The sequence below is a fragment of the Aplidium turbinatum genome, chromosome 6, assembly GCF_918807975.1.
Source record: "Aplidium turbinatum chromosome 6, kaAplTurb1.1, whole genome shotgun sequence".
In the NCBI taxonomy this organism is placed as follows: Eukaryota; Metazoa; Chordata; class Ascidiacea; order Aplousobranchia; family Polyclinidae; genus Aplidium; species Aplidium turbinatum.
The window spans coordinates 19921454-19934345 of NC_137477.1; the positions used below are offsets into that span (position 1 = coordinate 19921454).

The following is a 12892-nucleotide window of genomic DNA, read 5'->3' on the forward strand; positions in this document are numbered from 1 at the left end:
GGACACAGTAAACTACAAAGTGGAGTGTCATTCTTACAATATGGTTTTGAGCACACATTTAAAATATGCAAACTTATCTCAATCAAACTTAATCTAATTTGATTGGATTAAAATTCAGTTACGATGAACACACTACAGTGAAGGTAAAAAGGTAAAGGTGGCCCCATACTTGATTCAAGTGTCCGGTATGAGAAGATAAGGTTCTCATTTTGCTATGCCTTCGGCACTGAGAGTAGGGTGGCCAGTTCCTTTTTCTCGGCCGCCTTTCCTGCAGCAACTACACCCACCCAATTTATTACACCCTGGATAGAGGTGAAAGGTGTTTTTCAACCGAGCTGAAGCCGGGATTCGAACCACCTAATTGGAAAGCCAACGCCTTACCTTTGCGCCATCTCACCGCAAGTAGGATAAAACATTAATAAAGTTTGGGAGAAAGTTTCGTATGATATGAAGCAATCGGGCATGTTTATAGAAAATTAATAGGCAAAGTAGACACACACTCACAGTTCATCCAAGAGTTCTGCATAAACAAACAACAGTAGATGACTGTGAATTCACGTAAATGCAATCCATCTTGCATTCCACTTAGCTCGGCTAGGTACTTATACGATCTAACTTGAACCCGCAGTATGGCGCTAGGTAATGGCAATGTTGAAAGTGACCTGACAGGTAATGCGCTTTGTGCAACAAGCAACACACCACCTATTAGTTCAATCCCAACAAAACAATAGAGCAATGCATTGGTAAAATATCAGCATTTGCATATACCCTGACAATACCAGTAGCCTATCGTAACTCGTGAAACAAGCTGACGCTGGAGGGCGATGCACTTGCGCGTAGGCAGGCGTCGAAGGCTCGGAGCGAGATTAGACAATCCAGGAGCCCGCAGTGCAGCGCTAGAAAGTCGCAACGTGGAAAGTGACTTGATAGGTAATGTGCTCTGTGACAGCACAATACCTATTAGTTCAATCTCAACAATGCTATAGAATAGTATAATGCATTGGCAAGCTGTTGCATCTTTGCGTATTATCCTGATGAGAAGAATACCAGTGTGACCGACTTCTGAAACAAACATAGCAGTGGAAGGGAAATGTGTTGGCAACCGACCTGGAATGTTCCAATACAATGCATAATTTTCGATGCTGATTGCCACGGGAATGACGAACTTCAAAATGAAGGGCTGAGTTGCAAGCATCACCTTACCTTGTAGTTCGACAACAAGATCGTGAAAAAAGCCGCAAAACAACATCCCGATGATCAAGGACATGGAAATGGCGAACTACAGGATAAAGGCTTCAAATGCGCACAGCACCGCACCAAGTAGTTCGACATCAACAAGACCATGAAAAAAGTGGCAAAAAAAGTCATTGCCGAAAGTGATGCAGTTGCTTCGGATCAACTGAGGGTGACGGATAACGTTTCCGTCAAAATCGGATGTTTCTAAGCACTAGCTCACAGCACTACAGATTAAAACTGGAGGAGAAGTGGACACTGTTTGATCGTCCACTTTATTATCATTGCAGAGGTCAGAAAAATAGGAAATGTCAAAAACGTAAGTTACATTAATTTTAAATTTATTCTTGCGTCTTTTATGGAGTCTAATGGAATAGACCACAAACGCACTCTGCCTTGTAATTATTCTGTGGTTTAAATTACACCACATTGAAACTATGTGACTTTGTGCATATAGGCCTACCCCAGGAATATAACTAACATAAATCTCTGAAAAACTAACTATCTAGCACCATGTTTAAACAAAATAGCAGCATTGTGAACCGTAGGAGTTTGACAGACCCCAACAGCTGTACAATGTAAATCCTGCTGTAGCGTCAGCACAAACCATTTGAGAGTTTCACTTTATGATATAAACCACAATGATAAACTTGTGTTTTTGTACTTCATAAACATTACAATAGTGTAAAAACGCAAGTAATATTTTCAAGTAGGTCTAACCATGTGATGATATTCTTATGAATTGAAGGAAGTAGAAATGTTCATAGAGCTACTAGGCAAAGTGCATCCACACAAACACTTCATCCAGCGGTGCTGGTTCGACTCTCAGGGTGTGCGCTTGAGCAACGCACGTTAAGGACTGCTCTCCATTCAGCGGGATCTAATGGATTGAATAGTTCCCCGGCAACAAGACTTCAACAATCGGAAACCTCACTCTGTCAATCTCGGTGACCTGGCCTGCGTCAGTGACTCAAAGCCTCTACAAGTATGCGAAACTGCCAGGGTTAAGCTCTGCAAGAAGCTTTCCCAGTCCGAGGATAAAAATTCAAATCAATCAATCAATCCAAGAACAGCAATCACCAGTAATATGTTTAAATGACCGTGATATCAGGTGAATGTAATTCACCTTCTCTGGCTATTGTAGCCTACTTTGCTGGGCTAGATAATCTGAACTAGAAGTGTGGCGCTAGAAAGTGACTGTGTTGAAGGTGAACTAATAGGTAATGTGGTCTGTTTAACAACAACACACCACATATTAGTTCAATCTCAACAAAGCAATAGAGCAATAAATTGTCCAATTGTTACATCTTTGCGTATTACCCTGATCAGTATATTGACTCGTGAAACAAATATGACATTGGAAGGCAATGCACTTGTTTTGGACAAACCAGGAAGGTGGCGAATGTGTAGGCCACCAACCTGGGATGTTCCAATACATATTTGCACCAGTGAGTCATCTGCAACGTCGAAACGCTGAAATGATAATCACGTCGAAGAAGACACAGTTGTTTTAGAGACATACAAAAAATCATTTACCATTTGGAATCAAGAAATTTGACGGTTGCAATTCACGCTGCTGAATGTCATGGAAATGGCGAACTACAGGATAAAGGCTCCAAGTGCACACAGCGCTTTACCCAGAAGTTCGACATCAACAAGACCATAAAGTTGCAAAAAACTCTCAGAACAGTTGCGTTGTAAGAAACGAGGGTCACGAATAAAGTTTCTTGTCAATCTCGGATGTTCATACTTACACAACATGATGCACTGCTCAAAGCTAGAAGAAAACAGAAGTGGAGCAGTTCGTTCGCCACGTCACATCTAGAAACTCTTAAGCCATTTACAAAAATGATGCAGTTGCTTAGGAACATCCTAGTAGGGTGACGAATAACGCTTCCTTCAACCTTGGATGTTTTTAAGCACTTGCATAACACTGAGCACAAAGCACTTCTCAAATTAGACATGGATGCTGTTTGATCGTTCTCTTATTGTAGCAGCAAAAATGAAGACTACACTAAATTTATTATAAAACTAAACGTAATCTGCTTTCAATGGGAATGGCATGACTTGCTGTGCTGAAACTACGCCAAGGGTTGTGCATCTGAGTAACAACGAGGGAAGTAGGGGTAAGCGGGCATGTTGATAAAAAGCTACTAGGCAAAGTAGACACGCAAAGTAGACAGTTTATCCAAGACTTTTGCATAAACATCACATTAAGCTGCAGGCTCCACTCCTGGTGGTGCCTTTCTGTTAAGTTTAGCTTTGCGATCATACTTTCCCGAAACCCCAGACACCAGTAATGTATTTAGATGACCATGAACTTAGACAAATGTAATTTCTCTTGTCTGGTTATCGTACTTTTCTCGGTTAAGTAGGCTACCTAGGCTATTTAGTCTAACCTGAACCCGCAGTGTGGCGCTGGACAGTTGCAGTGTCAAAAGTGGACTAATAGGTAATGTGCTCTGTGTAACAACAACACACCACATATTAATTCAATCCCAGCAAAGCAATGGAGCAATACATTGGCCAGCCGTCGCATCTTTGCGTATTACTCTGATCAGAAGAATGCCAGTGTGGCGACTCCTCACGTAAAGATGACAATGGAGAGCGATGCACTTGTTTCGGACAAACCAGGAAGGTGGCAAGTGTGTTAGCAACCGACCAGGGATGTTCCAATACATAGTTACATCAGTGGGTCATCTGTAACTTTAAAGGAATACAAGAAATCATTTATCAATTGAAGGAATCAAGAAATTTTAAGGTTGCAATTCACGATGCTAACTGCCATGGAAATGGCGAACTTCAGGATAAGAGCTTTAAGTGCAAACAGCACTTTACCCGAAAGTTCGACATCAACAAGACCATGAAAAGAATTGCAAAAAAACTCTCAGAACTTGCTAAGCCATTGCCGAAAGTGATGCAGTTGCTTTGGACAAAACGAGAGCGATGTATAACGCATTCCCCCAACCTTGGATGTTCCAAACCACTTACACAACACAGAGCATAATACACTTCTCAAATCTAGAAAATCAGAAGTGGATACTCTTTGATTGTCCCTTATAATTGCTGAGGCCAGAAAAAACTGTAGGAAAATTTTAAGTAGGCCAATATTATTGACTAATTATCTGCTGCTGAATATACGTAAATCCAATTCCGTTGTCGGGTTATCTTACTTTGCTTGGCTAGGTAGGCTACGTATATGATCTAACCAGAACCGCACTGTGACGCTAGAAAGAGGCACTGTCAAAAACAACCTAACAGATAATGTGCTCTTTGTGCGTCTACACACAACCTATCAATTCAATCACAACCATGCCATGAAATAGAGCAATGCGCTGGCAATTTGTTTTATCTGTGCGTATCACCCTGATCGGTAGAATAACTTATTGCGAGTGACAACTCAGTGAAGATGACAATGGCATGCGATACAATTGTTTTGAACAAACCAGGAAGATGGCTGATGTCAAAGCCACCCACCTGGGGTGTTCCAATACATATTTGCACCAGTAGGTCATCTGCAAATGTGTGTAGAAATCACAGAGACAAACCTCCGCTTTGAACATTATAAAAGTATGCATGTCGAAAAAGGTTCGAAAGCGAATCACCACTCAACCTGGAATGGCGGAACACTTCTTCCTACCTGACATGCTTGAACTTGTCACTTTGACGTGGAGAAAGCGATGTGTGTGCCAAAACGACGTTGGCTGCTTAGGTTACTGGGAAAGAATAAGCTGAAATTATATGAAAAATAGTTTTATAGTTCAAAATTGTAGTAACTTGAAATATTGAAGAAATTAACTTACATAAAGAGCCAAGTTTGCCATGAGCTTGAATGCTAAGATGCAAACAGCACAATGCACGAATCGATTCCCGATGTTGAATGGCAAACTACAGGATGAAGAGCTAAAGTGTAAACAACGCTTCACACTGTAGTTCGACAGCAACAAGACCATGAACAGAATTGTAAAAAAACTCGAAACTTGCTAAGCCATTGACAAAAGTGATGCAGTTGCTTTGGACAACGCGAGGTTGACCGATAAAGCTTCCCGTAAACCGCGGATGTTCCAAAGCACTTGCACAACGCAGAGCACGAAGCACTACAGCTTAAATCCAAAAAATCAGAAGTGGATACTGTCTGATCTTCCCTCACAGTACTTGCAAATGCCATTGCCATAAACTTTTGTAATAACAGCACATAGAACCTTTTAATGCCATTTTCTGAAGAAAGTGATATACTTGCTTTGGATATAACGAGGGCGACGGATAACATTTTCCGTCTACCTCGGCTGTTCCTAGAGGTGTTACAGATATTTGTGCACTTACACAACACTGGGCACGAGGCACTTCTCTAAATTTAAACCAAGTTGAACTCTCCGTTACGTCTTGACTTTCCAAAACACCTTCACACCGCATGTAAAACTGTACTATAGTAAAAAAAATGGTAAAAGCAAACACATCCATCGAATCCACCATACTTTTCCAAGGACAAAAAATGATCGAAGTCTAACTGGCGAGCCTAAACTATTCGATTTTTGTTCTCCAAGTTGTTACTACAGCGACTAACTCGTATCTGGTGATTGCTAGAAAATGTCTCCGCACTTATATCCATTTCTGTTCTAGTTAATCAAGCAAACATCCTAGGACTAGGTGATAGACAGAAAGTACAACACCAGATTGAGGTATCACTGTTTCTTTGTAAAACTGCAGACACTGAAATCTGGAAGATAACTATAACCTGCCGAGATTTCTAAGATTGGCCTTTCAGGTCAATCTTTGTCTGATCTAATTTTCTTCTTTTCTGCAATGAGGCGAAGCGATTGTCAACCTCATTTTAGGCTTAAATGAAAAGATAGAATGTCGATAACATGTCATCGATGTCATCAACCAATTTTTCAATCAGATGCCAAATTTAAAACTTCATTTCAATAAAAAGTGTCAATTTCCTACTTCTTCCACAGCTACAGTATACTTTCGACTACTAAACTATCTCATTTACTTTAGCTCAGATCCTTCTGGTTTTTATTACAAAACGTTGTTGTCCGACAAATCTAAAGAAGAGATTTAAGTATGATCATTCTTAAAGCTAAAAGATGTCTAAATGCTCAAAGCAATTGATTTAAATCGTGCTCGGGAAAGTTTCTGTTTTTTTAACGTTGAAAGCAGTGAAATATACGTATAAAGCTTGAATCAAAATATTTTGAAATTAAGGCATAAACTCACCATTTCAAATTACCCGCCACAAAATACGGAGACACGTGATCATGTGACAATAGCAATCAAACAACTTCTCCTAATTTACTGCTTGAAACATGCCCTGCATGCGAACGAAGAATTGCTAAGCATCGGTAAGAAGAAAGAAAGTTTTCTTTCGGTTAGATCAGTGGTTCCCAACTCGTTTTTAAGGCGACCCATTTAAAAAAAAAAGTCAGTTCGGTAAAATCTTGCGACCCAAGCAAATTGTCGTAATATTTTGGAAGCCATACAAGATTGTGTTGCAAACAAACAGCACTACAAAAGCAGTAACTTTTTCCGAAAATAATATGTTTATCAAATCACTAATGAGATAGCTGTGCTCGCTTGCTGTCAGGGAGCTTTTGAAGTCGAGGCGTTATTTTGCTTAGGCATAGCCGCATGTCGGCTTTAACTTCCAGCCGGTTTCGCTGCTCAGTTTTCAATACACACATGGCGCTAAATCCAATCTTACAAAGCCAAGTTGTTGCAAATGGAATCTGTTTTTGAATCCCAAGTTGTGAAACTGTGAGATACACTTTGTACATGGAAGCCCAAAAGTGGATGTTTGCAGAATCTTTGAGGTATTTGTCTTTGAAGGACGCAAAAGAAATACAGTTTGCTACTTCTGTCGTTATGTCCATAAACTGTTCTGCAACATGGATGGAAAGTTGAGGCAGATCTTTTCCAACAAATGAATCAATTATTATTCAATCATTTTGGTTATTAAGTGTTAGAGATTCTCCATAGTAGTGCACAAACTTTTTGGCAAACTGTTCCAGGTGTCTAATTATTATCATTTGCTTAATATCAACTTCCTTGCCACAGATATATTGCGTTAGCTGAGGAAATATATCGTACTCATCTCTGGTGACATAACTTTTCCAGAATATGAGTTTTTTGTGGGCAGAAACTTTTGCGGCGCGATCAATCACCGTAAAACCGTTGCCTTGCATATATAAATTTAGAGAATTCAGAGAGTAAAATATATCGGCAAGGTAAGCAACTTTTACCTTGAAATCTTCTTGCAAAAACTTTTCGGCTAATCTCACACAGTTCTGTTGCCTCAGGAAGATAGCAATCTCCTCTCGCAAATTACAAACTCGCTTCAGGACACGACCTCGTGACAACTATCGCACTTCTGTGTGCAACAGCAATGCTTGATAATAATCAGAATCCACAAAGACGAAAACAAATGCCGATATATTGGACTTGTTTTGATGAAGTTTACACACTTCACATCATTCAACACTTCGTGCAGCTCTTGAGACAGCTTTTGTGCAGCAAAGGCCTCTCTGTGGAGAAAGCAATAAGTTCATACAGCACTTGGGGCTTTGTCTTTGATGCGTTTTATCGTTTTACCACACCAGACTATGCGTGGTCCAACGTGTGGAAAGCTTTGTCATAGTTTGTCTGACATAGCGTTCGTGACATATAGTGCACGTTACAATATATATCCCGTAACTTTGTCAAGTTAATTTATGTTTGAGACTGAAATTTTTGTTGGGTTTACATTTAATAATAATAATAACAATAATAAAAGCGAAAACTGTTAAAACTTCTTGCACTACGATCATGCTACAAAGCTTTCCGATGTCTCGACATGAAACGCTTCATGACTTGTGTTTATATTTTCCAGTTTTGTGATCGATCTCTTCACGTTTTGAATTTTTTTATTGTTATATTTTTCGCCCAAGATACAATATGCCTGAAAAACAAGCGACCCAAAAAAATTATCAGGCGACCCAACTTTGGGTCGCGACCCATGAGTTGGGAACCACTGGGTTAGATTACTTGAAGCAGATTTATCAGCTCACTGGCCGAGTGGTTTCGTCGGTTCTAGGCTGGTAAATCTGAGATTGATTCCAGGTCGGGTCACACTGCAGACTTTAAAAACAATACCGACTGTGTTTTTTTGCATAACGCAGTGAGAATAAGTCTGGTAATAATGTGACGACGTCTTAAATCTGATAAAAATTGAAAAATGAGCTCTGTCTCTAAAAAGACTTTAGCTGTTGTAGAGCGACAATAAATAAAACCATAACATTATGATTGTTATTGAAACTGATTAAGAACTGAAGGTTGATTTTTTTTGTGCAAACACTCTGAGTTGTTGATATCAGAATAGCGTTGGTGCAATCTTTTGCAATGATCTTTAAGATGATCCTCTCATTGTATGAGGTTTTAATTTTGTACAAAACATTCGAATTTTTTTTAGGTAATATTCAACTTCAACCATACACGTAGTTGAACCTATAATTAAAATTTTGCAATTGGTGGTTAAATTTTACTACATTTTACTGCAATTGGTGGTTAAATTTTAAGTTTATGTTATGTGTTTGAAGATATTTTATCACCACGTAATTGCACAAAAATACCAGCTTGGATTAGATTTTCTTTGCATAGAAACGTGAAAATGTAAAAAAAGTCATTTAAAAACAATATTTTCTGTGCCTTTACTAAGTAAAAATGATCGATATGCATTCGGTATTCAATGATGCGTAACATTTCTGGTAGAAAATCCAGCGTTTGATTTCTGGCCTGATCATAACGAAATCCAAGTGAATCTCCATGGGAAGGAATATCACACAAATGAAGACAAAGAAATATGCTACAGCTAAAAATTATGAACATACACGGATACAAACCGTCTAAGAAATGCAAACTGTCCAGGTTTGAAAAATGTTATTATTAAAATGCATAGCGTCGTTGCATGCCAAATTGTTTGGAAAACAGAATAAAATTAATCAAACTGCTAATTGGTGTAATTATAATATAAAAGCTTGGTTTTCACTTTCAGTAGCATGATGATTGTTTATTTTACAAGTGTAGATACTAACGATCTGTTTTAGCCTGATGCTGCGAGTTCACTGCTGTGGTGGTAGCGGTTTCCCACAAGCTTTTGAAACACAGTTTACTAGTCATATGCAATGACGATTGGTGTGGTCAGAGTACTGAACTTGTGAAATGTAATTGGTAATTTATCCTCAGGTTTTCATAGTTTTGATGACCAACAAATTCTTTACTCAAACATGTAGCTTACTTTAATTAGCATAATTCTTTACTCAAACATGTAGCTTACTTTAATTAGCATAAACATAACTTTTAATAAAATAGTAAAAAAGCTCTTTTAAAAACAGAAAGAGACTGTTCTGATGATTTATCTTATTTCCTAGCAATCAGTTTTTTTTAATTTCACAGAGATTGAAAAACTGCGATAAGAGACGGCTAACCTATATAACAATTCTTGTTTTAAAAAAACACAGAAGAGTTTAATCAAACAAGCCGCATGTCAGATCGTTCAATTTGTGACCTCAATCATTTGTTTCGGCATCCGCATAAATAATAGTCCCTCAAACAAACACGGAGCAATCAGAGTCTGCACCTTCATAGCTTGAAATCAGGAAGTGTATTTCGCCCTTATTGGCGTTGTAACAATAGTTTCGTTTATCAGCGCAAGCAGCATGGTTTGCTGGATGGATTTCTCATCTTCGGACTGAGAAAGGTTCTGATCGGTTATTTCTGTGAGGTTTGCAAAGTCGTACAGACTTTAAACCACTGACGCAGGCCCCGTTACCGAGATTTACATAGTGAAGTTTCCAATTTTCGAAGTGTTGTGAATCATATCATCCACTAGGTGGCGCTGAATGAAAAACTGTTCTTGAAATACGTTGTTCAAGCGCACACAGTGAGAGTCAAACCAGCGCCACTTGAGGCCACTTCATTGGCCCACAACAAGTGAACAGAAAAGTTAAACTGCATGAACGACGTGATGCGAACAATAGTCAACGACTGGATTACTTGTTCACATACTTGCAAAGAAACCTAAAGAAAAAATAACATATTTTAAGATTCAGAATAAAATAACCTTCTGTTCAGTGACAACTGTTTAATTTTTTTTATCTCTGTGTTGAGTGTAGCTGATTTACATTTAAAGCAAAAATAAACGTTGATGCATATGTTTCTATGCTTTGCTCATCTAGAAATCCCAATTAACAAACATATCTTGGACGCCACCTACACAATGTTTGGCATTACAACGTAATGCTTGCGCAGTTGCGTCAAGCTGTGGAAGATACAATCATGGAAAACTACGGCTTCCATTAATTTGTTTCTGTTTCGATTAACCTTCATATATATGCCCAGTTGGTGCCATAATCAAGCATACTAGAACTAGACGTAAAGAAATTAACAAGCATTAAAATTGAAGAAACAAAGCATATACTGACAAGTATGGAATCCAGTTACTTTGTTCTTATGATTCTGAGCGTTTTTGCATTTGTTGCCAATGCGGGTTTGTTGTCCCAAGTGCGAGACAACATTGTCGCTGACAACAACGATTTCGGTTTTCCAAGGTGAGTCAAATAGTTTGAATTGAAATTGCAATGAAAGACAAATTGTTTGTCAAAATTTTGGTTGCAAGGTCTGATTTCTAGCTATCTCAATTTCAATCAAAAAACACAAACGATTTAAACGTTTAGTTTAGAGCATTTCTGATAATTATATCTAGGCTATATTTATTTTGCACTTTTGGTTCAAGTTAGTTTAATTCAATATTCAACATTAACATTTCATAAAAAATACATGTAAATAATATTTTGTTTATAAGTAGCCAACACACTAGAACTAGATGTAGGCCTACTCATTCTCATGCCATTATTCTTTTCTTCTGTAAGTACAGATACTTGTCTGAAAGTATCCAATACACAAGATGTACTTCACGCTGTATCGTTATGCTTTTATTCTGTACGAGATTACTTGAGCAAATTATATTTTTGTAAGTCAAAAGCAAAAAACAACAACAAAAATTGAAATCAACAACTTTAATGCTATCAAATAATGTTTCGTTGCAGTGAAATTTGTTCTGGAAATCCATTTTGTGATGACTTGTCCGAACAGCTGAGCAACAATCCTTCCTTCCTCGACCAACTTGAAGTTCGAGATGTCACTAACTCTGGCAAAGATATGTCGCAAAACTTTAACACTTCTGAAGTCGATGAGAGCAAGTCAGTATCTCGAGTTTCAAGGTCTACCAACACACCGAGTTGCCCTTCGTTCACTGAGCAATACGTCCTGAACGCCAGATGGATAAAAGACCGAAGCGTTTCCCCTTGGAGGTGGCAGATCAACCGTGATTGGAATAGGTAAGATTAAGCTCTTGCGCAAGTATGGACATGAGTAACAAAATAGTTGTTTCGTTGTTGTAATTGTTGCCTCATGTGGCTGCATTTCATCATATTGCACAGCCGCATGGTGAGCTCTCAATGTTATTGCTTCTATATATTATTGGTTGTCACAACAGATACAACTGAAAATAATATTTCTCTAAATTATTTCTCTAAACAGTTGAATGCCATTTTTATTCGAGAATAGCAATTTTTAGCTCCAAAACAGTCAACAACGCTTAAAAGTGTTTTTGCAACAAAAAGATCAAAAATTTAAAATTGTTATTTCATCCTGAAATAGCCATTTGAAGCAACAAAATAGCCTTTTAAACAGTGAAATCATGTATTTCCCAAATGAAACCACTGGAAACCGCTTAAACATGCGTTGTGCACTTTGAAAAAGTAATGTTGTGTTCAAATCGAGTAATGTTGCTTATTTGAAAGAAAAATTCTCGATCTGTAACTTAATACTTATCCATTAATTTAAGAAAATTCTAACATATTTAACATCTATTTAGAGTTCCAAGAGACATCCTAGAAACCGCTTGTCTTTGCAATGGATGCATCAGCCCAATCACATTTAAAAATGTTCATTACCTGGTGAGCGTACCAATGGTCTTGCCCCGCAAGGTGCATTACAGGAACAGCGACGGAACATACCGAGAGGCAAGCTACGTCACTGAAATGGGTTGCCGCTGCGACTTCGCTATTTACTTGTAATAATTCTATATCTCGATTGTTCTTGCAAAATCATAAAGTGCTTTCTACAAAATGTAAGATGAATGAACTTTAGTGTTTGTTTGAAAACTGCTCTAACATTAAGTTACAGTTGACAATATGAATGTGTTTTTTTTTATTTGATCAGGTACTTTTTATGCGATTGATTTTTCAACAACTTATGTGTAAATATTGTGACAAGCATTCTTATGTTATTCTGACTGTAAATGACATACTTTTATGCGAAATCGTTTTTGTGTGTTTCGTATTGAACTTTTACAAGTGTTGTGATTTTATGCAAGAGTTGAAGATATAACCTTTTATAACTCACCAGAAATTATAAATCTCTTTATTTATATATTGTGGTTCGATATGAAATAACATGATCTACTGCTTTTACAATCAGACCTGTCAAGTGTAGTCTACCAGGTGCATTATTAAGAAAATTGTAAACTGTGCTATTTTATTTTATTTATCAATTATTTTTTACTGTATGTTATCAAATCTAAAAAATATTTATTGGATTTGTGAATATATCTTTGTTGTAT

At 37.8% G+C, this 12892-nt stretch overlaps 1 protein-coding gene across 1 annotated transcript; it reads left to right on the forward strand.

Moving 5' to 3' along the window:
* The first annotated feature begins 10695 nt into the window (after positions 1 to 10695).
* LOC145772482 (interleukin-17C-like) lies at positions 10696 to 12522 on the forward strand. The gene is made up of 3 exons (XM_082584359.1): positions 10696 to 10817; positions 11316 to 11606; positions 12146 to 12522. The coding sequence occupies exons 1-3, from the start codon at positions 10696 to 10698 to the stop codon at positions 12345 to 12347; spliced, it is 615 nt and encodes a 204-aa protein (XP_082440485.1). The 3' UTR covers positions 12348 to 12522.
* Positions 12523 to 12892: the final 370 nt, after the last annotated feature.

What these genes read in the sequence shown, in the direction of transcription:
- LOC145772482 (XM_082584359.1), top strand. Translation starts at nt 10,696, where the DNA reads ATGGAATCCAGTTACTTTGTTCTTATGATTCTGAGCGTTTTTGCATTT. An exon ending in AACGATTTCGGTTTTCCAAG is followed by an intron (nt 10,818 to 11,315) that starts GTGAGTCAAATA and finishes GTTTCGTTGCAG; the next exon opens with TGAAATTTGTTCTGGAAATC. An exon ending in ATCAACCGTGATTGGAATAG is followed by an intron (nt 11,607 to 12,145) that starts GTAAGATTAAGC and finishes ACATCTATTTAG; the next exon opens with AGTTCCAAGAGACATCCTAG.